The sequence below is a fragment of the Salmo salar genome, chromosome ssa12, assembly GCF_905237065.1.
Source record: "Salmo salar chromosome ssa12, Ssal_v3.1, whole genome shotgun sequence".
Classification (NCBI taxonomy): Eukaryota; Metazoa; Chordata; class Actinopteri; order Salmoniformes; family Salmonidae; genus Salmo; species Salmo salar.
Window position 1 is genome coordinate 35,824,955 of NC_059453.1, and position 21,249 is coordinate 35,846,203.

At 41.0% G+C, this 21,249-nt stretch overlaps 2 protein-coding genes across 2 annotated transcripts; one reads left to right on the plus strand and one right to left on the minus strand.

Annotated features, from left to right (window-relative positions):
• Positions 1-847: 847 nt before the first annotated feature.
• Positions 848-4,798, minus strand: LOC106564815 (uncharacterized). The gene is made up of 5 exons (XM_014131244.2): positions 4,315-4,798; positions 3,587-4,129; positions 2,511-2,643; positions 2,206-2,312; positions 848-2,101 (listed from the first exon to the last, which is right to left on the minus strand). Exons 1-3 carry the CDS (start codon positions 4,453-4,455, stop codon positions 2,608-2,610), a joined length of 720 nt encoding a protein of 239 aa, XP_013986719.2. The 5' UTR covers positions 4,456-4,798; the 3' UTR covers positions 848-2,101; positions 2,206-2,312; positions 2,511-2,607.
• A 75-nt stretch (positions 4,799-4,873) lies between these two features.
• On the plus strand, positions 4,874-6,889 carry LOC106564986 (uncharacterized). The gene is made up of 2 exons (XM_014131539.2): positions 4,874-5,141; positions 6,143-6,889. Exon 2 carries the CDS (start codon positions 6,147-6,149, stop codon positions 6,801-6,803), a length of 657 nt encoding a protein of 218 aa, XP_013987014.1. The 5' UTR covers positions 4,874-5,141; positions 6,143-6,146; the 3' UTR covers positions 6,804-6,889.
• The last annotated feature ends 14,360 nt before the right edge of the window (positions 6,890-21,249 follow it).

Genomic DNA, 21,249 nt, shown 5'->3' on the forward strand with positions numbered 1-21,249 from the left:
CAGAACTGAAGGTACATCAAGATATCACAAATGAATTCACATTTCAATTAACCGAAAATAGTCAGTTTATCTGATTGGATTGGTCAATAGCAACTTCAGATGTGGTTTTATTAAATCAGTCAGATTAATATAATATATATCAAAGATCACTGCATCATAAAAACTGCATATTTAAGCAATAAGGCCCGAGGGGGTGTGGTTTATGGCCAATATACCACATATAAGGTATGTTCTTATGCACGACGCAACGCAGAGGGCTCGAACCACCCAGTTTATATTTGAAATTATAAACCGGGTGGTTCGAGCCCTGAATGCTGATTGGCTGATATATCACCTACCATTTGGTTTTGAAGTATTGAAACCAAACTATATGATTTGAATTAAAAGTATTTTCGTAAACAACAGGAGAAAGTGACTGTAAGAAGCACTCATCATTTCAAATGACAGGTTGCTTTGGAGCCTATTTGTGCTCTGTTCTAACAAACCTCGCTGCGCATCATATAAAATTTTAACCTTTATTTAACTAGGCAAGTCAGTTAAGAACAAATTCTTATTTTCAATGACGGCCTAGGAACAGTTGGTTAACTGCCTTGTTCAGGGGCAGAACGACCAATTTTTACCTTGTCAGCTCGGGGATTTGATCTAGCAACCTTTCAGTTAGTGGCCCAACACTATAACCACTAGGCTACCTGCTGCCCAAGAAATGACCTTTTTCATGCTCTTTTTCATATGCTTTAAGTTCTGCTTGCAATTGCTCTATTTTGCGCTCTGATGTCCTCTGAGAAGTTCATCGCTAGTGTTGCTATTCGTTTTTCCCCGAGTAAAAACACAGCAAACTTTAGAATATTTTTTTTCTTATGCATGCCAATACACTGAGTATACAAAACATTAAGAACACCTATTCTTTCAATGACAGACTGACCAGGTGAATCCAATTATTAATGTAACTTGTTAAATCTACTTCAAGCTGTGTAAATTAATGGGAGGGGACAGGTTAAATAAGGATTTATTTTTTTTGAGACATGGATTGTGTATGTGTGCCATGCAGAAGGTGAATGGGCAAGACAAAATATTTAAGTGCATTTGGACGGGGGCTAGGGTCATTCTGTTATATCTGGTGTACTTCTCCTTTCTTATTTGGTGTTCTGTGTGATCTTAGATATGCTCCCTCTAATTCTCCCATCTCTATCTCCTCTCCCAGAGGACCTGAGCCCTAGGACCATGCCTCAAGACTACCTGGCCTGACGACTCTTGGCTGTCCCCGTCCCTAGTCCACCTGGTCGTGCTGCTGACCCTGTTTCTGCTGTTCTGCCTGCGGCCATAGAACACTGACGTGTTCACCGGACCCCTCCCACCGCCTTATGTTTGGTGTACTTAGTGTATATTGCCAGTACTGAAGAATTGAATCCCTATTCGAATCAAATGTGAGAACATTCTTGCCTTTTTTGATCAAATCATTAATACGAGTCGATTGCCATAACTCAAAAATATAGATCGCTTGCATATTCGCCATCACGAAGGCCACATGTTCATTATCTGTTCATCTAATAGAATAAACTCCCATTTAGTCCTAAGTATGTGAAAGATATATCATCCCATGGCAAGATGTGTCGAATTGCAGGAAATTAACTTTAAAATGTACATGTTTCTCTCCGCCGTCAAGAGGGGGGCCACAATTAAATCTCACTTAGGGCCCCAAGAGGCTAGAGCCGGCCCTGCTCTGGAGAATCACTTTCATATAAAGTGTTAACAAATGTTTTTGTGTAGAGATGACACACATCCACTGCTAATTAGGGCCGGGACGATACCAGTATCCAAAACACAAAGCAGATTTAATTTCTTTAGGAATACAGCCGTAATGTTGGAAACAAATATCATTATGAGTCATATTTATTTATTTTCCAAGCTATAGCACACAATATTTTACATACAGCAGGGTTTTAAAGGACCAAAGAGTGAGATCTGCACGCGTGCTGTCACCTCCACCTCACTGTCCATGGCCCTCTGAAGGTGGACGTACATGTCACCCAGTGTGGCCATGGCAGCTATGGCCATGGCAGCTATGGCCACCGGCCCAGCTATTAATGTTGAGCAGTACAACCTATGAACATCAGAAACATGACACAATAATTTGTCTTGACTTGTTCTCCAAATGTAGCAGATTTGTGCAGATGAATGAACATGGCAGTGAATTAATACAGCTACCTTATTTATAATGGCAAGGCAGATATCATGGAGTTTAGGCATCAGGATATCCATGTGGTTCTGAGCCATCGCACAAGAGAGAGGTCAAACCCTCAATCTTCTTCTCCCTGCAATTCAGTGAAATAAACGTAAGCAATTTCCACAACATTTTCCAAAAACATCATGATGATGTTCATCAATTAGGACTCCGGTGTTGTAATTTTTGAAGTGCCTACGCTCCGTATCTCAAATCTACATTTCCAAGGACACTAAACTCTGCTTCCTTTAGCCTAGCTCCCATGGTCTTGTCTACAGTGAATGCTCACCAGTCATCAGAGGCAGAGCGGAGTAGCTTGAAGGTCTTAGTCAGGGCCTGCTCTGGGTTGGACAGGGGCTGCAATCTGGCCTGGTCCTGATTCTTCTTTATTTGTCCCTTTGGCTCACTGGCTGCCTTCTTGTCTATGGGTTGACAGCAGACATCTATCTCTTTGTGAACTGTATATATTTATTTATGTATTTATTCATTTCCATATCTGTTTGTAGCTTTTAACACTAGAACATCTTAGTTCATTATGATATCATATAACTCTAAATTTAGCACACATTTTTTGGTGCTCACCATGATCAGAAGCAGGGTCCAGTTCAAATCAAATCAAATTGTATTTATCACACACGCCGAATACAACGGGTGTAGACCTTACCATGAAATGCTTACTTACAAGCCCTTAACCAACAATGCAGTTTAAAGAGAAATACGTGTTGAGTAAAAAATAGACAAGTTAAAAAAAAGGAAAGAAAAGTAACAAATAATTAAAGAGCAGCAATTCAAATAGTCTGGGTAGCCATTTGATTAGCTGTTCAGGAGTCTTATGGCTTGGGGGTAGAAGCTGTTGAGCCTTGAGCAAAGGTTATCTCACTGTGAAACAGGCAAAGCAAGTGTGGAAAAATGTATTAGCCCTGGGCTAAGCTGGAGAAAAAAAGTTCTATGAAAAGCCATTTGTGTCCCTTCCTACTGTCTTCCTATAAATCTACCTAGCGTCATCTCCTGATATCCAAGTAGTCACGGAGCTCTGCAGGGGTGTTCATATCCACTGAGCTCAGGCTTTCCAGAGAGCTGGTGTCTATTTCCCCCATGGACATAACCGAGCCCAAACTTCTCCTGCCCATGCATGGCCTTCACCTCATGTACCACCTTTGGCGTAGACCAGAAAAGAATGCTCCCATCATAGAAATACATATAGACCTATTAACATAAACTAATACATAGAGAGATCCTGTATTCTAGGATCTATTCTAGTATCCTAAGACATGGAACCACTGTCTGTTTTGGCAATTTATCAGTCAAAGTATAATCCCGAACTGCAAATTTGCACATTTACAATAAATTCAAAGTCCATCCTACCTTCCAGGCCTCCTCCTTCAAGTGAGCCTCGATGGCCCTCACCTCCTCCAACAGGTCAATGGGTCCATTGCTGTCAGCACAGCCCTGGTCTGACTGGACTTTCAGGACCATGACTCCCTGCCTGCCCTTCTTCTTGCCCATCTTGGAGGGAGCTCCAGTGGGAGGGACGGGAACAGGACGCACGCTACTGAATGACTTCTTTACCTGGATGGACTCCAGAGAGTGAGATCCGGGTCGAACTTGGGCTCCGTCCACCCCCACCACATTCTTCAGTGGGGCAAGAGCTATGTGTTCAAGCCTTCGTGGCAAAGGCCTCAGTGGAGCTTTCAGGTGCGGAATGCACTGAATAGAGGGGACAAAGTGGTGCGCAAAGGTGCTGCCAACCACAATGAGAGCAGTACGGACATAATTCTCGTGGACAGCACTTATCTTTCTTTGCTTTACTTCCATGGCCTCTCTCTCAGCTCTCTGCATCTGCAGAAGTCTGGCATCACTGATGAAGTCACGATGGCCCTCTGGGATTGAGTAGTTCTCCTGATAGCCCTGGATCACAATGGTACAGTATGAAATGAATAGCAGAAATGAAGTAGTCAAAATAGTTTCTACTGTGTCATATAAAGCTTTTAAGCTAAAGATGTAATGGATGTAGGCCTATTGTATATCTATGAAACCATAAAATAAACACAGTGATATTTTTGAAAAACTTTTGAAAAACTGATGAGCCTTACAAAACTTGAAATCTTGTTCTGGTCACCCTGTCGGTTTAAAGCCATGTTTTTCTTCCTCAAGTTTTCGATGACGCTCTTCATCTGAGAGTTCTCCTTCTGGAGTTTGTGAAACTCACTTGTTTCTCTTCCTCGATAAGCCATTGATGATAAATATTAGCACTCTCTAAATAAGAACTTAACCTATCTCTGTGAGAGATCTATCATGAAATGAGTGGAAATTGAATTTTGCCAGTCAGATGGAACCAGCAATGACATCATGGCAAGGGTTACATGTCATAATGGGGTCTGTTGACAGTGCTGATTAGCACATGGTGAACATTCATGAAAACTTTTTGATTCCCATATAAAATCATAAATATGAGATGAATTTGTAAATAATATATTTATATACACACACTGAAATTCCAATTCCTATTCTCTTAAATGTTTTTCAATGAAAAAATGTGTAATTTGAATCTGGTTTAGTTTCTGAATCGACTGGATTTGAAATGGAATTAACCCCAACCCTGATGACCAATGATAAAATACTACATGCTGTATCCCCAAAAAATCACTAGAGGACGATATTGCCTAGCATGTCTGACCATGAGAATGGGCCTTTGGTCTTACCTTAAGATATAGAATAGCATGAATACAAGAATGAGGGATTCTGTGTACATCATATTAAAATGAAAGTGAATGTGATCTCTAAAGCAAACAGGATATTGTTTGAAGAGATTCTATTGTGAGTGACGTCCATGAATGCCACTAAAGGAAGCAGAGTTGAGCTGAAAAATCGAAAGTGAAACTATCTGAGAAACACTGTCAAAACATTGGAGGCAAAAAAGGTAGGTTAATCACGAGAGAAAGGTAGAAACACTGTAATAATATTTTAGCAACTTATCCACAGCCAGTGAGTTGCACAATATTGGGATCTATAAGGCATAGATTTGAGATTTTCTATAGTTGTAACTATACTGTACTGCATTTATTGGTGTTACTATCTATATGTATGTTTTGCTTTCTCACTGTCCTGTCAAATTACCGCAGTACAGGTGCTATGGTGATCAGGGTTGATATTAATTCTGTTAGTTCAGGAAAATGAAAAGTCTTCATAATACAGGAAATTATGGGAGATTTGAATTCAATTAATCCCTGAACTGATCCCAGCCCTGGTGGTGACTATACAACATACTCTTTATGGACAGAGAAGTTGGAGTTTAGTTCAGGCAAAAGGAAGTGTTCAGTGGCACCTTGTATACATTATGATCTCCTAATTTGTTGTCAAATTAGCACACTTAGGGCTTGATTCAAGCAGTAGCGGAGAATATCTGCGTTGTAGTTCACGTTTAAAGACAATTTCTGATTGAGCAACATATGCAGCAATTACCGTGAATGCAGTATCCGCAACTGCGGGAGCATTGCCTTTGTCAATAGCCCTATAAAGCGGATCTTCAGCTGTACGGTTCGAATTAGAATTTCTGGTGGAATAAATCATGGAAACATACTTGAGTAAATAATAATTTGAGTGGGGAGATTTTAGAAAAGAAAACCTCTATGTCTGTGTCTTCAATATGTTTTGATGTGTGTGTACAACACATATAGCCTAACCCGGTACAGCCTGGAGAGGATAGGCCACCCCTCTCTCTGAACTGAGCTCCTCTCCAGGTTCCTTCATGGGAGTTTTTGTCACTGTGCTCTCACTTCTGCTTTGCTTGCACTTTGGGGTCTAGGCTGGGTTACTGTAAAGCACTTTGTGATAACTACTGATTTATAAAGGTCTTTATAAATACATTTGATTGATTGATCTCATCTGTTTACAAATTGGTGTCAACTGTGTGTCTGTTAGAGCCATGCCAGCGAAGTTGGTGCAGTTCAGCGGTTGGGAGGCTGTGGTTGAGAAGCAGATTGTCCTGAAACCTGGTCAGGCACCACGGGGCAGACAAGGCTACACCATGTACCACGGCACCCACCGTGACAGCGCTCGAGCCATCATCACAGGGGGTTTCCGGCCCTCTGCGGGGGGTACGTTGGGCCCGGGGGTCTATTGCAGCCGGGACATAGCCAAGGCGCAGGGCTACCCTAGTGGGTGCCCCCCTGGGGAACACGTGGTACTGCAGCTGAAGGTCCGGGTGGGCCGCGTGAAGAAGATAGATGGACAAAATGTTGCAATGTGGCACTCGTGGCAACAGAGCGGTTATGATACTGCCTGGCTGCCCTCCACCGTCGTTGGGCATGAGGAGGACTGCGTTAAAGACCCCAAGCGGGTGGCGGTGAAAGGCATTGCACACTGTGGCGACCCAGCCACGAAGAAAGCCCTCGAGAAGCTCATCAGTCAGCAGAGACAGGGGGCGGAGTCAAGTGGACGGGGAAACGAGCAGGGGGTTGTGGGCAGGTGTAAGGGGTGCAAGATGCAGACACCGATTGGCCACTCTCTGGAGGTGTGTTGGGGGTGTGACGCCACTGTATGCCCTTTTATGGGCAAACATGTCTGTAAAAGGAGCAGTTGAAAGCAACAGATTTGAAATACTGGATACTATATGATTATGACATTATTGGTTAATTCGACAATAAACTAAGTTTGTGTGGAAATAAATTAAGCTTTGTTGATTCACTCATTGTCCCCCGCGATGAAATCGGAGGGGGACTATGGATCTGTCTCCGTCCGTTCGTACGTCAGTACGTACAGTGCACATGTTAGTTAGTCACACGCGATCTCTCAGACACCACTGTGCCGATTTTGACTAAACTTGGGTGAATGATGCATCTTGCCATTGACGACATGTTTACTGTTGCCTTGTTATTCTTTCCTTTTAGTCTTTAAAGTTAGATTCCGAATCATGCGACTTTCATTGATAAACAAGCTTTTTTTAATTAAACTGTTTTAATGCTGGGCGGCGGATTACACACAATGAGCGTCTAAGACTACATTGTAGCAAAGGTGGCTGCTGCAACAAACAAATGCATGCCCAGTATTAGTATACCGAAATCTAGACAATGCATTAGCACAATTTAAAAAGGAGGTGAGGAGAGGACGTGAGGAGTCAATGATATCCATTTGAGAAAAAGGCCTAGGGAGAATCTCAATTGGATTTGCTAAATTCCTCTCCTCCATCTTCTCCTCACCTCTTTTTGAAAAAGGTCAAAGGTCATCGAGGAGAGGAGGCGAGGAGAGGTAACATGGAAACATGCACTTGTATGAAATGAGACTCTCCTGCTCCACTAGCAGGCAAATTATGTTTACAGAGGAGGAATTCCACAATACATGTGTAAAGAGGTCGAACTAAATGTAGTTAGTTGTGCTAGACATTTTATAGATATAAGGTTAAAACCTGTTAGGGACAGACGTTCCGCTAGCGGAACGCCTCACCAATATCCAATGGTATAGAGTGGCGCGAATTACAAATACCTCAGAAATGCAAAAACTTCCATTTCTCAAACATATGACAATTTTACACCATTTTAAAGACAAGACTCTCCTTTATCTAACCACATTGTCCGATTTCAAAAAGGCTTTACAACGAAAGCAAAACATTAGATTATGTCAGGAGAGTACCCTCCCAAAAATAATCACACAGCCATTTTCAAAGCAAGCATATATGTCACAAAAACCAAAACCACAGCTAAATGCAGCACTCACCTTTGATGATCTTCATCAGATGACACTCCTAGGACATTATGTTATACAATACATGCATGTTTTGTTCAATCAAGTTCATATTTATATCAAAAACCAGCTTTTTACATTAGCATGTGTTGTTCAGAACTAGCATACCCACCGCAAACTTCTGGTGAATTTACTAAATTACTCACGATAAACGTTCACAAATAACATAACAATTATTTTAAGAATTATAGATACAGACCTCCTTTATGCAATCGCGGTGTCAGATTTTAAAATAGCTTTTCGGTGAAAGCACATTTTGCAATATTCTGAGTAGATAGCCCGGCCATCACGGCTAGCTAATTTGACACCCACCAAGTTTGGCACTCACCAAACTCAGATTTACTATAAGAAAAATTGGATTACCTTTGCTGTTCTTCATCAGAATGCACTCCCAGGACTTCTACTTCAACAACAAATGTTGTTTTGGTTCGAAATAATCCATAGTTATATCCAAATAGCTCCGTTTTGTTCGTGCATTCAAGTCACTATCCGAAGGGTGACGCATTTCGTGACAAACAATTTCTAAATATTCCATTACCGTACTTCGAAGCATGTCAAACGCTGTTTAAAATACATTTTTATGCGATTTTTCTCGTAAAATAGCGATAATATTCCAACCGGGCGACGTTGTATTCGTTCAAACAATGAAAGTAAAACATGGAGTCGTCTCGTGCACGCGCGCTCCAGTGTCAATGTTCTCAGAAGGACCACTCACAAAAACCCCTGCTGTTTTTCGCCCAGAGACTGGAGAGCTCTCATTCCACTTTCTGGCGCCTTCCTAGAGCCAATGGAAGCCTTAGAAAATGTCACGTTACAGCAGAGATGCTGTATTTTTGATAGAGATGCCCTAGTAGGAGAACAAATTGTCAGACAGGGCACTTCCTGTATAGAATCTTCTCAGGTTTTGGCCTGCCATATGAGTTCTGTTATACTCACAGACACCATTCATACAGTTTTAGAAACTTTAGAGTGTTTTCTATCCAAATCTACTAATTATATGCATATTCTAGTTTCTGGGCAGGAGTAGTAACCAGATTAAATCAGGTACGTTTTTTATCTGGCCGTGAAAATACTGCCCCCTATCCCTAATTAAGTAGCAAACAACAGCTCATTCAAATTGGGTGTGGCGGATTTCTAAACTCTTCCGCGATAAGATATACCTGAGTATCATCCACCGGAGGAAGCAATCAAGGAGAGGAGCAAACTCTTTTGTTCGCCTACAGTGTGTTAACGAATTGATACTCTACCTCATATGGCGACCACTAACGATTTATGGTCACGGATGAGAGGTGGAAGGAGATGTGCACACTGCCCCCGGATTGAGGTGGAAACTGAGCTGCACTTCCTAACCTCCTGCCAAATGTAATACCATATTAGACAAACATATTTCCCTCAGATTACACAGAGAATTTGAAAACAAACCCGATTTTGATAAACTCCCATATCTACTGGTTGAAATACCACAGTGTGCCATCACAGCAGCGAGATTTGTGACCTGTTGCCACAAGAAATGGGCAACAAGTGAAGAACAAACACTATTGTAAATTCAACCCATATTTATGTTTATTTATTTTCCCTTTTGTATTTTAACCATTTGCACATCGTTACAACACTGTATATATACAGTTGAAGTCGGACGTTTACATACACTTAGGTTTTCAACCACTCCACACATTTCTTGTTAACAAACTATAGTTTTGGCAAGTTGATTAGGACATCTACTTTGTGCGTGAGACAAGTAATTTTCCCAACAGTTGTTTACAGACAGATTATTTCACTTATAATTCACTGTATCACAATTCCAGTGGGTCAGAAGTTTACATACACTAAGCTGACTGTGCCTTTAAACAGCTGGGAAAATTCCAGAAAATTATGTCATGGCTTTAGAAGCTTCTGATAGGCTAATTGACATCATTTGAGTCAATTGGAGGTGTACCAGAAAAAAAATTGCACACCTCCACAAGTCTGGTTCATCCTTGGGAGCAATTTCCAAACGCCTGAAGGTACCACGTTCATCTGTACAAACAATAGTGTGCAAGTATAAACACCATGGGACCACGCAGCCGTCATACCGCTCAAGAAGGAGATGTGTTCTGTCTCCTAGAGATTAAAGTACTTTGGTGCGAAAAGTGCAAATCAATCGCAGAACATCAGCTGGTGAAGATGCTAGAGGAAACAGGTACAAAAGTATCTATATCCACAGTAAAACGAGTCTTATATCGACATAACCTGAAAGGCCGCTCAGCAAAGAAGAAGCCACTGCTCCAAAACAGCCATAAAAAAGCCTGACTACGGTTTGCAACTGCACATGGAGACAAATATATTACTTTTTGGATAAATGTATTCTGGTCTGATGAAACAAAAATAGAACTGTTTGGCCATAATGACCATCATTATGTTTGGAGGAAAAAGGGGGAGGCTTGCAAGCCAAAGAACACCGTCCCAACCGTGAAGCATAGGGGTGGCAGCATCATGTTGTGTTGGTGCTTTGCTGCAGGAAGGACTGCTGCACTTCACAAAATAGATGGCATCATGAGGAAAGGAAAATTATGTGGATATATTAAAGAAACATCTCAAGATATCAGTCAGGAAGTTAAATCTTGGTTGCAAATTTTATTTTTATTTTATTTCACCTTTATTTAACCAGGTAGGCTAGTTGAGAACAAGTTCTCATTTACAACTGGGACCTGGCCAAGATAAAGCAAAGCAGTGCGACACAAACAACAACACAGAGTTACACATGGAATAAACAAGCGTACAGTCAATAACGCAAATGGGTCTTCCAAATGGACAATTACCCCAAGCATACTATCAAAGTTGTGGCAAAATGGCTTAAGGGCAACAAAGTCAAGGTATCAGAGTGGCCATCACAAAGCCCTGACCTCAATCCCATAGGAAATTTGTAGGCAGAACTGAAAAAGCGTGTGCGAGCAAGGAGGCCTACAAACCTGACTCAGTTACACCAGCTCTGTCAGGAGGAATGTGCCAAAATTCACCCAACTTATTGTGGGAAGCTTGTGGAAGGCTACCTGGAACATTTGACCCAAGTTAAACATTTTAAAGGCAACTCTACCAAATACTAATTGAGTGTATGGAAACTTTTGACCCACTGGGAATGTGATGAAGGAAATAAAAGCTGAAATAAATCATTCTCTCTTCTATTATTCTGACATTTCTCATTCTTAAAATAAAGTGTTGATCCTAACTGACCTAAGACAGGGAATTTTTACTAGGATTAACGTCTTCAGGCTAGGGGGCAGTATTTGGAAATTTGGATGAATGAGTTGCCCAAAGTAAACTGCCTGTTACTCAGGCCCAGAAGCTATGACATGCATATAATGTGTAGATTTGGATAGAAAACACTCTAAAGTTTCCAAAACTGTTAAAATAATGTCTGTGAGTATAACAGAACTCATATTGCAGGCAAAAACCTGATGAAAATCCAACCAGGAAGTGGGATGATTTTGAGGGTTGTAGTTTTTAAGTGATTGCCTTTCTAATATGCTGTGTCTGTGGGGTCAAATTGCACTTCCTAATGCTTCCAGCAGATGTCAACAGTCTTTAGAAATGGTTTCAGGCTTGTAATTTGACAGGGAATCGAATAAGAGCTCTCAAAACAACAGGCTTCCTGAAAGACATTAGTGCACTCTCGCGCGGTCACGTAAAGTGCGCCGTTCTTTCTTTTTTTTCTGTATTCAATACGCTATTGTGCGGTTGGAATATTATTGAAGATTTATGACAAAAATATCCTAAATATTGATTATGGACATCGTTTGAATGTTTCTACGAACTGTAATGGAACTTTTTTGACTTTTCGCCTAGCCTTTGCTAGAAGTAAACATGCGAACAAAATGGAGGTATTTGGACATAAATATGGACTTTATCGAACAAAACAAACATTTCTTGTGGAACTGGGAGTCTTTCGAGTGCATTCCGCCGAAGGTTAGCAAACGTAAGTGAAGATTTATAACGCTGTTTCTGACTTTTGTTGACTCCACAACTTGGCGGGTAACTGTATAGCTTGCTTTGATGGCTGAGCGCTGTACTCAGAATATTGAACAATGTGCTTTCGCCATAAAGCTGTTTTGAAATCTGACAAAGCAGTTGCATTAAGGAGAAGTTTATCTTTAATCCTATGTAAAACACTTGTATCTTTAATCAAAGTTTATGATGTGTATTTCTGTAAATTGATGTGCTCATTCACCGGATGTTTTGGAGGCAAAACATTTCTGAACATTACGCCCCAATGTAAAATGGGTTTTTTGGATATAAATATGAACTTTATCGAACAAAACATACATGTATTGTGTAACATTGGGTCCTGGGAGTGTCATCTGAAGAAGATAGTCAAAGCTTAGTGATTAATTTTAGCTATATTTCTGGTTTTTGTGACGCCTCTCCTTGCTTGGAAAACAGCTGTGTGGTTTTTCTTGTCTAGGCGCTGTCCTAACATAATCTAATGGTATGCTTTCGCCGTAAAGTCTTTTTGGAATTGCACACTGTGGTTGGATTAACGAGAAGTTTATCTTTAAAATGGTGTATAATACTTGTATGTTTGAGAAATTTTAATTATGAGATCACTGAATGTCTTTCCACAACAGGTAAAATGTCAGGAATTGTGAAAAACTGAGTTTAAATGTATTTGTCTAAGGTGTATGTAAACTTCCGACTTCAACTGTGTATATTCATCAGTAGGGTTTAAGAAGTGAGTATACACAATACCCGCTGAAAAAAATGTGGTATATGGTTTATTCCGGGGTAAACCCTCCACTATACCACTGGCCCTGTGTTTTACAAAAGTGAGTTTGTGTTTATACACGACCTCCCGACCCCACCTACCGTCATCCAATCATGTCAATACGAAGCCCTTCACATTGTTACAAAATTTGAGAGGCGCACGGCAAAGCGGTACGGAGCTCAATTTGGACTCTGCATGCCTCTGGAGGCTCCGAAATTGTATACCACCATCTATACAGCGCCTCCAACCACATTTTCGGATCAAGCATAAATTGTCTCTAATACCATCATACTGTAGGCTAGTGGTTCCCAACTCCGGTCGTCGAGTACCCACCCAACAATACAGTTTCATCTTATGCGCAGACAAACACACCTGATTCAACTTGTCAACTAATCATCAGGCCCTCAATTAGTTGAATCAAGTACGTTTGTACCCCCAACAAAAGTGTGCTGTTGGGGGTACTCAAGGACTGGAGTTGGGAACTACTGCTGTAGGCCTATGGCTGCATTGGCGTTGCATGCCAATATCAGCTGCAAAATGGGTTCACATGGCTGATATCCTTTACAATCAAATAAAACTAATTGGAGAGCTTATGACTGAACAAAAAGGTAATGTTAATTTGAGAATATAACACAGAAACACAGACAAATGAGAGACAGATTCCCTTCCCCAGATTCCCTTATTGCAGGATTGTGATCTGTGATTAATCAACATCAACACTAGTTCATCTTGAAAATTGTTAATTAAAACAATTTTAAACACTTAATTTCAAAGAATCAACATTTTCATAGTGTACAAGTAAGCTAACTCAAATGTAAAGGTTAGACTTTTTAGTAACAAGTAGGCTATTATTACTAAAACATAACTTCAGGTAAACAAAAAATGTAAATACCAGAGTGAGCAGACATCTGTTCCAGCCCAGCAGCAATAGCACACTTGATTATTAACTAATTAGGTTTGATACATTGAATCAGGTGTGTTAGTGCTGGGCTGGAACATATGCCTGCACACCCAGTAGGGTTGGCCTGCTCCAGTTGTAATAGCTTTATACATTGTGTGACTTTTAAACTTTTTGTTCACAAAATTTGCTAACATTTAATCCATGGTTTACAAGGATGTACCCTTATTCTCGTGGGACATTAATTGGGATCTCTTCATCTGCAGACAGGGTTTGACTGCTCTCTATATCTGAGGACAGAAAACATCTCAAAGAAACAGGCTGCATTATACTCAAGTTAGGTAATCAAATCAAATCAAATTTATTTGTCACATACACATGGTTAGTAGGTGTTAATGCAAGTGTAGCGAAATGCTTGTGCTTCTAGTTCCGACCATGCAGTAATATCTAACAAGTTATATAACCTAACAGTTTCACAACAACTACCTTATACACACAAGTGTAAAGGAATGAATACGAATATGTACATACAAATGTGTAAATGAGTGATGGCCGAACGGCATAGGCAAGATGCAGTAGATGGTATAGAGTACAGTATATACATATGAGATGAGTAATGTAGGGTATGACAACATTATGCAAAGTGGCATTGTTTAAAGTGGCTAGTGATACATTTAATTACATCAAGATGGCAAGATGCAGTAGATAGTATAGTGTACAGTATATACATATGAGATGAGTAATGTAGAGTAAGTAAACATTATATATATAAAGTGGCTAGTGATAAATTGATTACATAAATTTTTCCATTATTAAAGTGGCTGATGTTGAGACAGTGTGTTGGCAGCAGCCACTCAATGTTAGTGATGGCTGTTTAACAGTCTGATGGCCTTCAGATAGAAGTTGTTTTTCAGTCTCTCGGTCCCCGCTTTGATGCACCTGTACTGACCTCGCCTTCGGGGTGAACAGGCAGTGGCTCGGGTGGTTGTTGTCCTTGATGATCTTTTTGGCCTTCCTGTGACATCGGGTGGTGTAGGTGTCCTGGAGGGCAGGTAGTTTGCACCCGGTGATGCGTTGTGCAGACCTCACTACCCTCTGGAGAGCCTTATGGTTGTGAGCAGAGCAGTTGCCGTACCAGGCGGTTATACAGCCCGACAGGATGCTCTCGATTGTGCATCTGTAAATGTTTGTGAGTGTTTTTGGTGACAAGCCGAATTCCTTCAGCCTCCTGAGGTTGAAGAGGCGCTGCTGTGCCTTCTTCACCATGCTGTCTGTGTGGGTGGACCATTTCAGTTTGTCCGTGATGTGTACGCCGAGGAACTTAAAACTCTCCACCCTCTCCACTACTGTCCCGTCAATGTAGATGGGGGCTGCTCCCTCTGCTGTTTCCTGAAGTCCACGATCATCTCCTTTGTTTTGTTAACATTGAGTGTGAGGTTATTTTCCTGACACCACACTCCAAGGGCCCTCACTTCCTCCCTGTACGTCGTCTCGTCGTTGTTGGTAATCAAGCCTACCACTGTAGTGTCGTCTGCAAACTTGATGATTGAGTTGGAGGCGTGCATGGCCACGCAGTCGTGGGTGAACAGGGAGTTCAGGAGAGGGCTGAGAACGCACCCTTGTGGGGACCCAGTGTTGAGGATCAGCGGGGTGGAGATGTTGTTACCTACACTCACCACCTGGGGGCGGCCCGTCAGGAAGTCCAGGACCCAGTTGCGCAGGGCGGGGTCGAGACGCAGGGTCTCGAGCTTAATGACGAGTTTGGAGGGTACTATGGTGTTAAATGCTGAGCTGTAATCGATGAACAGCATTCTTACATAGGTATTCCTCTTGTCCAGATGGGTTAGGGCAGTGTGCAGTGTGATGGCGATTGCGTCATATGTGGACCTATTGGGGCGGTAAGCAAATTGGAGTGGGTCTAGGGTGTCAGGTAGGGTGGAGGTGATATGGTCCTTGACTAGTCTCTCAAAGCACTTCATGATGACGGAAGTGAGTGCTAATGGGCGGTAGTCATTTAGCACAGTTACCGTAGCTTTCTTGGGAACAGGAACAATGGTGGCCCTCTTGAAGCATGTGGGGACAGCAGACTGGGATAAGGATTGATTGAATATGTCTGTAAACACACCAGCCAGCTGGTCTGCGCATGCTCTGAGGACGCGGCCGTGGATGCCGTCTGGGCCTGCAGCCTTGCGAGGGTTAACACGTTTAAATGTTTTACTCAGTGGCACTGTACTGTCCTCAAAGCGAGCAAAAAAGTTGTTTAGTCTGTCTGGGAGCAAGGCATCATGATTCGCGACGGGGCTGGTTTTTCTTTTGTAGTCCGTGATTGACTGTAGACCCTGCCACATACCTCTTGTGTCTGAGCCGTTGAATTGCGACTCCACTTTGTTTCTGTACTGACGCTTAGCTTGTTTGATTGCCTTGTGGATGGAATAGCTACACTGTTTGTATTCGGTCATGTTTCCGGTCACCTTGCCCTGATTAAAAGCAGTGGTTAGCGTGTTCAATTTGTACCCCTGAATATTATGTTGCTATAGTTCTCTGTCCTCTGTTTTTCGAGCTTGGGACTGGAACTGGAGAATAGTTTCATAATGACCTCCCACAAAGTTACCTGCCCTATCCAGAGTAGCCTACTTCCCCTTCTCTGACAGCTGGAAGTGTTAGCTAACCCTTTCACCCTCTTCCATGGCTGTTAGCTAGCTACCTACAAATACATTTGGAGTTACAATGACAAATACATGTAGATAGCTAACTAGCTAATATTGTAATGAACATGAGGGGAGACAGAGAGCTGGTTTCAAGCGCAGGGCACAGCAGGTGTTTATTGCAAAGGACCACAGGAGGAGGCAGGTAGCTGGGTCCAGGGGCAGGCAGAAGGTCATACACAGGGGGTCCAAAAGGGCAACAGTACAGGCAGGGAGAAGGCTAGTAACATAGTCCGGGAGATCAGGCAATGGGTAGATAACAGGAAATTCGATAGGCTAAAATACAGGCAGGGAATAGGCAAAAGGCATTGTTAGTGAGGCAGGCAAAAACTATCATACATGGGAGGAGTAAATCATGGGAAAAACAGAGCTCTGAATGACGTGTGTCACAAAACAAACAATACCTCACAGTGAACTAAATAGTGTGTGATAATGACATACAGGTGTGTGAACAGGTGATTAGAATTCAGATGATTGGGATCTGGAGAGTGAGCTGTGTTCAGGGGATCTATGTGTTTGAAAGTGTGGTCTGGAAAGTGAGCTGCGATCTACATGTTTGAGGGTGTGAGTTGGAAGCAGACGTTACAAATATGAAGTTACTAAGCTGGTGATATTTAATTAACGTAGCTAGCTAGCTATACAGTATGTAAAGTTAGCTAAATAGCAAACATAAACATTAACAGCTCATTTGTGTAGCAAGCTAGCTATAATACATCGTTTTGATCACTTTCAACATATATTTACTTACTTGAATAGGTTCTCCCACTGCCTCTGTTTTCTGGGTCCTTAGAGAAACTAAATAATCGGCAATCTTCCTGAAGTTTCCAGTGCACCATAGTACACATGTCAATCAGGAGCTCCCTTGTGGAGTCTCAGCAGTTGTCTTATATACGGCTACACACAGAGAAGTTATACATGCATGATTTAGCAGAACAACACCTCATAAGGCTTCTTCTCTCTAAGCTGAGACCTTGAAACTGACAGTGGTGTAAAGTACTTAAGTAAAAATACTTTAAAGTACTACTTAAGTAGTTTGTACTTTACTTTACTGTTTATATTTTTGATGACTTTTACTTTTAATTCACTACATTCCTTTAAGAAATTATTGTACTTTTTACTCCATAAATTTCCTTGACACCCAAAAGTACTCGTTACATTTTGAATGCTTAGCAGAACAGGAAAATAGACAAATTCATGCACTTATCAACTGAACATCCCTGGTCATCCCTACTGACTCTGATCTGGCGGACTCACTAAACACACATGCTTCATTTGTAAATGATATCTGAATGTTGGAGTGTGCCCGTGGCTTTCCGTAAAAAAAGAAAAGAAAATGGTGCCATCTGCTTTGCTTAATATAAGGAATATGAAATTATTTATACTTTTACTTTTGGTACTTAAGTATATTTTAAACTAAATACTTTTATACTTTTACTCAAGTAGAATTTTACTGGGTGACTTTTACTTATACTTGAGTCCTTTTCTATTAAGATATCTTTACTTTTACTCAAGTATGATAGTTGGGTACTTTTTCCACCACTGGAAACTGAGATATCTTCAGTTTGTACTCAAAACAAGGTCTGGGCGTACTGCCAAATTGCAGCTACTGATAGTGAGGATTTGTACAGTCAGCCACTTGCATGAACACAGAAATAGTTTTATAGAACAGCACATGAATGGAACACAGAAATTAGTTATAAGAAAAGCACAAACATAAAAATTCCCATTACAGTTTATTTAGTACATATATATTTTTTTAACTATTATTTTTCTTAAAACTGCATTGTTGGTTAAGGGCTTGTAAGTAAGCATTTCGCGGTAAGGTCTACACCTGTTGTATTCGGCGCATGTGAGTCACGAGTTCCGCCCGAAGTCGGTCCCTCTCCTTGTTCGGGCGGCGTTTGGCGGTCGACGTCACCGGTTTTCTAGCCATCGCCGCGCCACCTTTCATTTTACATTTGTTTTGTCTTATTTTCCCGCACACCTGGTTTACATCCCCTCATTACTCTACGTGTATATTATCCTCTCTTCCCCCCATGTCTGTGTGTGGTATTGTTCATTCGTTACGTGTGTGACGCGACAGGCTGGTTTTGCGCCGGGTATTGTTGTAACCCGTGGTTTTGTTATTTTGTACCTATTTGTGTGATTTGTGCGCTATCGCTTTTTTCCTTGGGCTGGAGTGTTGTGACGCAGTTGCGTCCGGCTGTTTTCCTCTACCTGAATAAAGTGTGCCTGTTCACTCATCTCTGCTCTCCTGCACCTGACTTCCTTCGACCAGTTGCGCACATTTTGACAGTGACAAATAAAATTTGATTTGATTCCACTGCAGATGTGGAAGGCCGAAATAGGCAGATTCGATGGATTGAGACAATATCTCTAGCTTAAATTGACGCATTTTGAAGGGGATTTTTGTATTATGTTACTTAGATTGTCGCATGGGTTGACCAGGGAAAGAAGTTGACCGGGAAATTTTGTGGAATGGTAATGCAGGTCCATTGACTGGGTTAAATCCTATTGAACAGGTAGAGACCAAATGGTGGATGTTAATGGAAAACATTCTAGTGCGAAGGAGATTAGGTGTGGGGTCCCAAAGGGGAGCATCCTTGGCCCACTTCTCGTCTTACTATACCTTAACGATATGAAATCAGAAAATGCTCATCATTTGCTTCTGAATGTGGATGACTCTGCTCTACTGGTGTCCAATAAGAACAAAGCCTCAGTAGAAGAGATCCTTAGTGCAGAGTTATCCAATATCACTAAATGGCTTTCAGATAACAAACTTTTTCTGCATCTTGGAAAAACAGTTATTTAGTTCCAGAGTAAAGCTTGTAAGGTCCCCTGGTTTTAGTGTCAAAGTGGTCAATTTAGTGGTTACACCAAAAACTTCAGTCAGGTGTGAACTGGATAGGTACCTGACTGGTGAGACTATGGCCTTAAAGGTTTTAACAAAGAACCATAAATATTCATGACACGTAAACAGAGGTCACATAATATCAGGCAATAGCAAGCATTTTATTAACTGTCTGTTTTAGATACAAGTTTGAGGTGTTTTATTAAATTTTTTATTTATGCTTTGGTCACAAGTAGAAGTAAAGGACAAGTCAACAACATTATTTGGTTGTGAATGAACAGAATATTAACTTTTTTAAATGAGATTTTCATTGGACAGTTACAAATTTCATACAATTCTCCTCATTTTGCCATGGGGCAGAAAGAACATTTTGCCATTTTAAACCTCATTTCATGCAGTTCTACTTATTTTGCCATGCGACGGAGAGACAATTTTGCAGTTTTAAAGCTAATTTCCTGCAATTCTACGCATTTTGCGTAGTTGGAGGGAAAATCAAATCATGTGTAGACCTTACCGTTAAATGCTTACTTACAAGCCCTTAACCAACAGTGCAGTTACATTTTTTTGTTGTTGCAGTTTTGAAGCTAATTTCATGCAATTCTACATTTTGCCAAGACTAATGCCATGTTCATATAATGTCTGAGTGAGACTGACAAAAAAAATCAATGGGGGCTCCCTGGAGGTCAGGGCCCCTGGGTAATTCGGACATGATTAATACAAGGTTTAGATAGCTGGCTAGTCAAACTACCTAGCAATCTAAAGAATGTTAGCTGACATGGGCTAATTCAGTAACTATCAGTGACTGACATAAGAAGTGGAAAACTGCCGATGCACTAAGAAATTTAGCTTATGCCGCTTATTGGCTTGGCCGGCACTACAGGGCTCTCTACCTTGCAAACAGAAGTGACAGTCCGCTTGACAATGTCTTAAGCTAGCTAGCATTGCTGCGCACCACTGCTTGCCCCATTCACAAACAGAGTTGTGTGGGTGTATGCCAGTCATTATAAATTTAAAGTAAAGAGCTGATTTTCAAGTCCAGCCAAACGGAAAATGTTACGTTTTGGCAAAAGTATGAACTCACACAATATCAAGAAATAGCAAGTCTTTTTGAAACCGTCTGTTTCAGGTACAAGTTTGAGGTGTGGTTTTAAATAAAAAAATCTCTTCAATTTATGCTTTGGTCTCAGGTACAAGTCAACAACATTATTTTGATGTGTGAACAGAATATGAGCTTTAAAAAATGTAATTTTAATTGAACAGTTACAGTGTACAATTAAACTTAAACTTTGCTTTATGTCTATTAAAGTGGCATCACATCTGTGTGAGAGAAAACCATAGAGAAGGAATAAAGTTCAAATCCGTGGCAGAAGCTGTCCACCAGTTGTTAAAGGACCAGTGCAGTCAAAAACCTGCTTCCCTGTGTTTTAAACATATTTCCACATTATGAGGTTGGAATAATAATGTGAAATTGTGAAAATGATGATAATGCCCTTTTAGTGTAAGAGCTGTTTAAAAAGACAGCTTGAAATTTCAGCATGTTTTGGTGGGGTGGAGTTTTGGCCTGCCTGGTGACATCACCAGTTGGTAAATTAGTTAATAGACCAATAAGAAATGGAGTTCTCTGCCAATAACAGCTAGTTTTTAGTTTTCCCCTCCCCACTCAGACCACTCCCAGACAGTCCCAGCAAAATTCTTGCTTGAGAAATTGCTCTTTGCTAAGAAGCTATTTTTGTTTATTTTTGACAATTTTAATTGAAAGCAAATACAGTAAGGTACTTACTTATTACCCAGACATGATTTGATATTGAGATAAAAACAGCTGCATTTGAACTTTAAAAGTTTGCTCAGACTCTCTATAGAATTTCTATGATGTTTGCCCAATAATACCATTACCTACTAACTGTGTGATAATGCTGATGAATACACCTGTTGACCTAGAAATTGGCAGATGGCAGAACATCCAACATCTTGATAAACTGGCAATGTCGATCAATCATATGAACTTTGATTCTCAGATGACGCTATTTTCTAATCTAGACCAATTGTCACAAAAGGTGCCGTGTTGAATAGACCAAACTGCAGCGGGTATGTGGATGC

Coding starts and splice junctions, on each gene's coding strand:
- LOC106564815 (XM_014131244.2), bottom strand. CDS start 4,455: ATGGCTTATCGAGGAAGAGAAACAAGTGAGTTTCACAAACTCCAGAAG. Junction 4,130..4,314: donor AGAACAAGATTTCAAGTTTT/GTAAGGCTCATC, acceptor ATTGTGATCCAG/GGCTATCAGGAGAACTACTC. Junction 2,644..3,586: donor TGAAGGAGGAGGCCTGGAAG/GTAGGATGGACT, acceptor GTCAACCCATAG/ACAAGAAGGCAGCCAGTGAG.
- LOC106564986 (XM_014131539.2), top strand. CDS start 6,147: ATGCCAGCGAAGTTGGTGCAGTTCAGCGGTTGGGAGGCTGTGGTTGAG.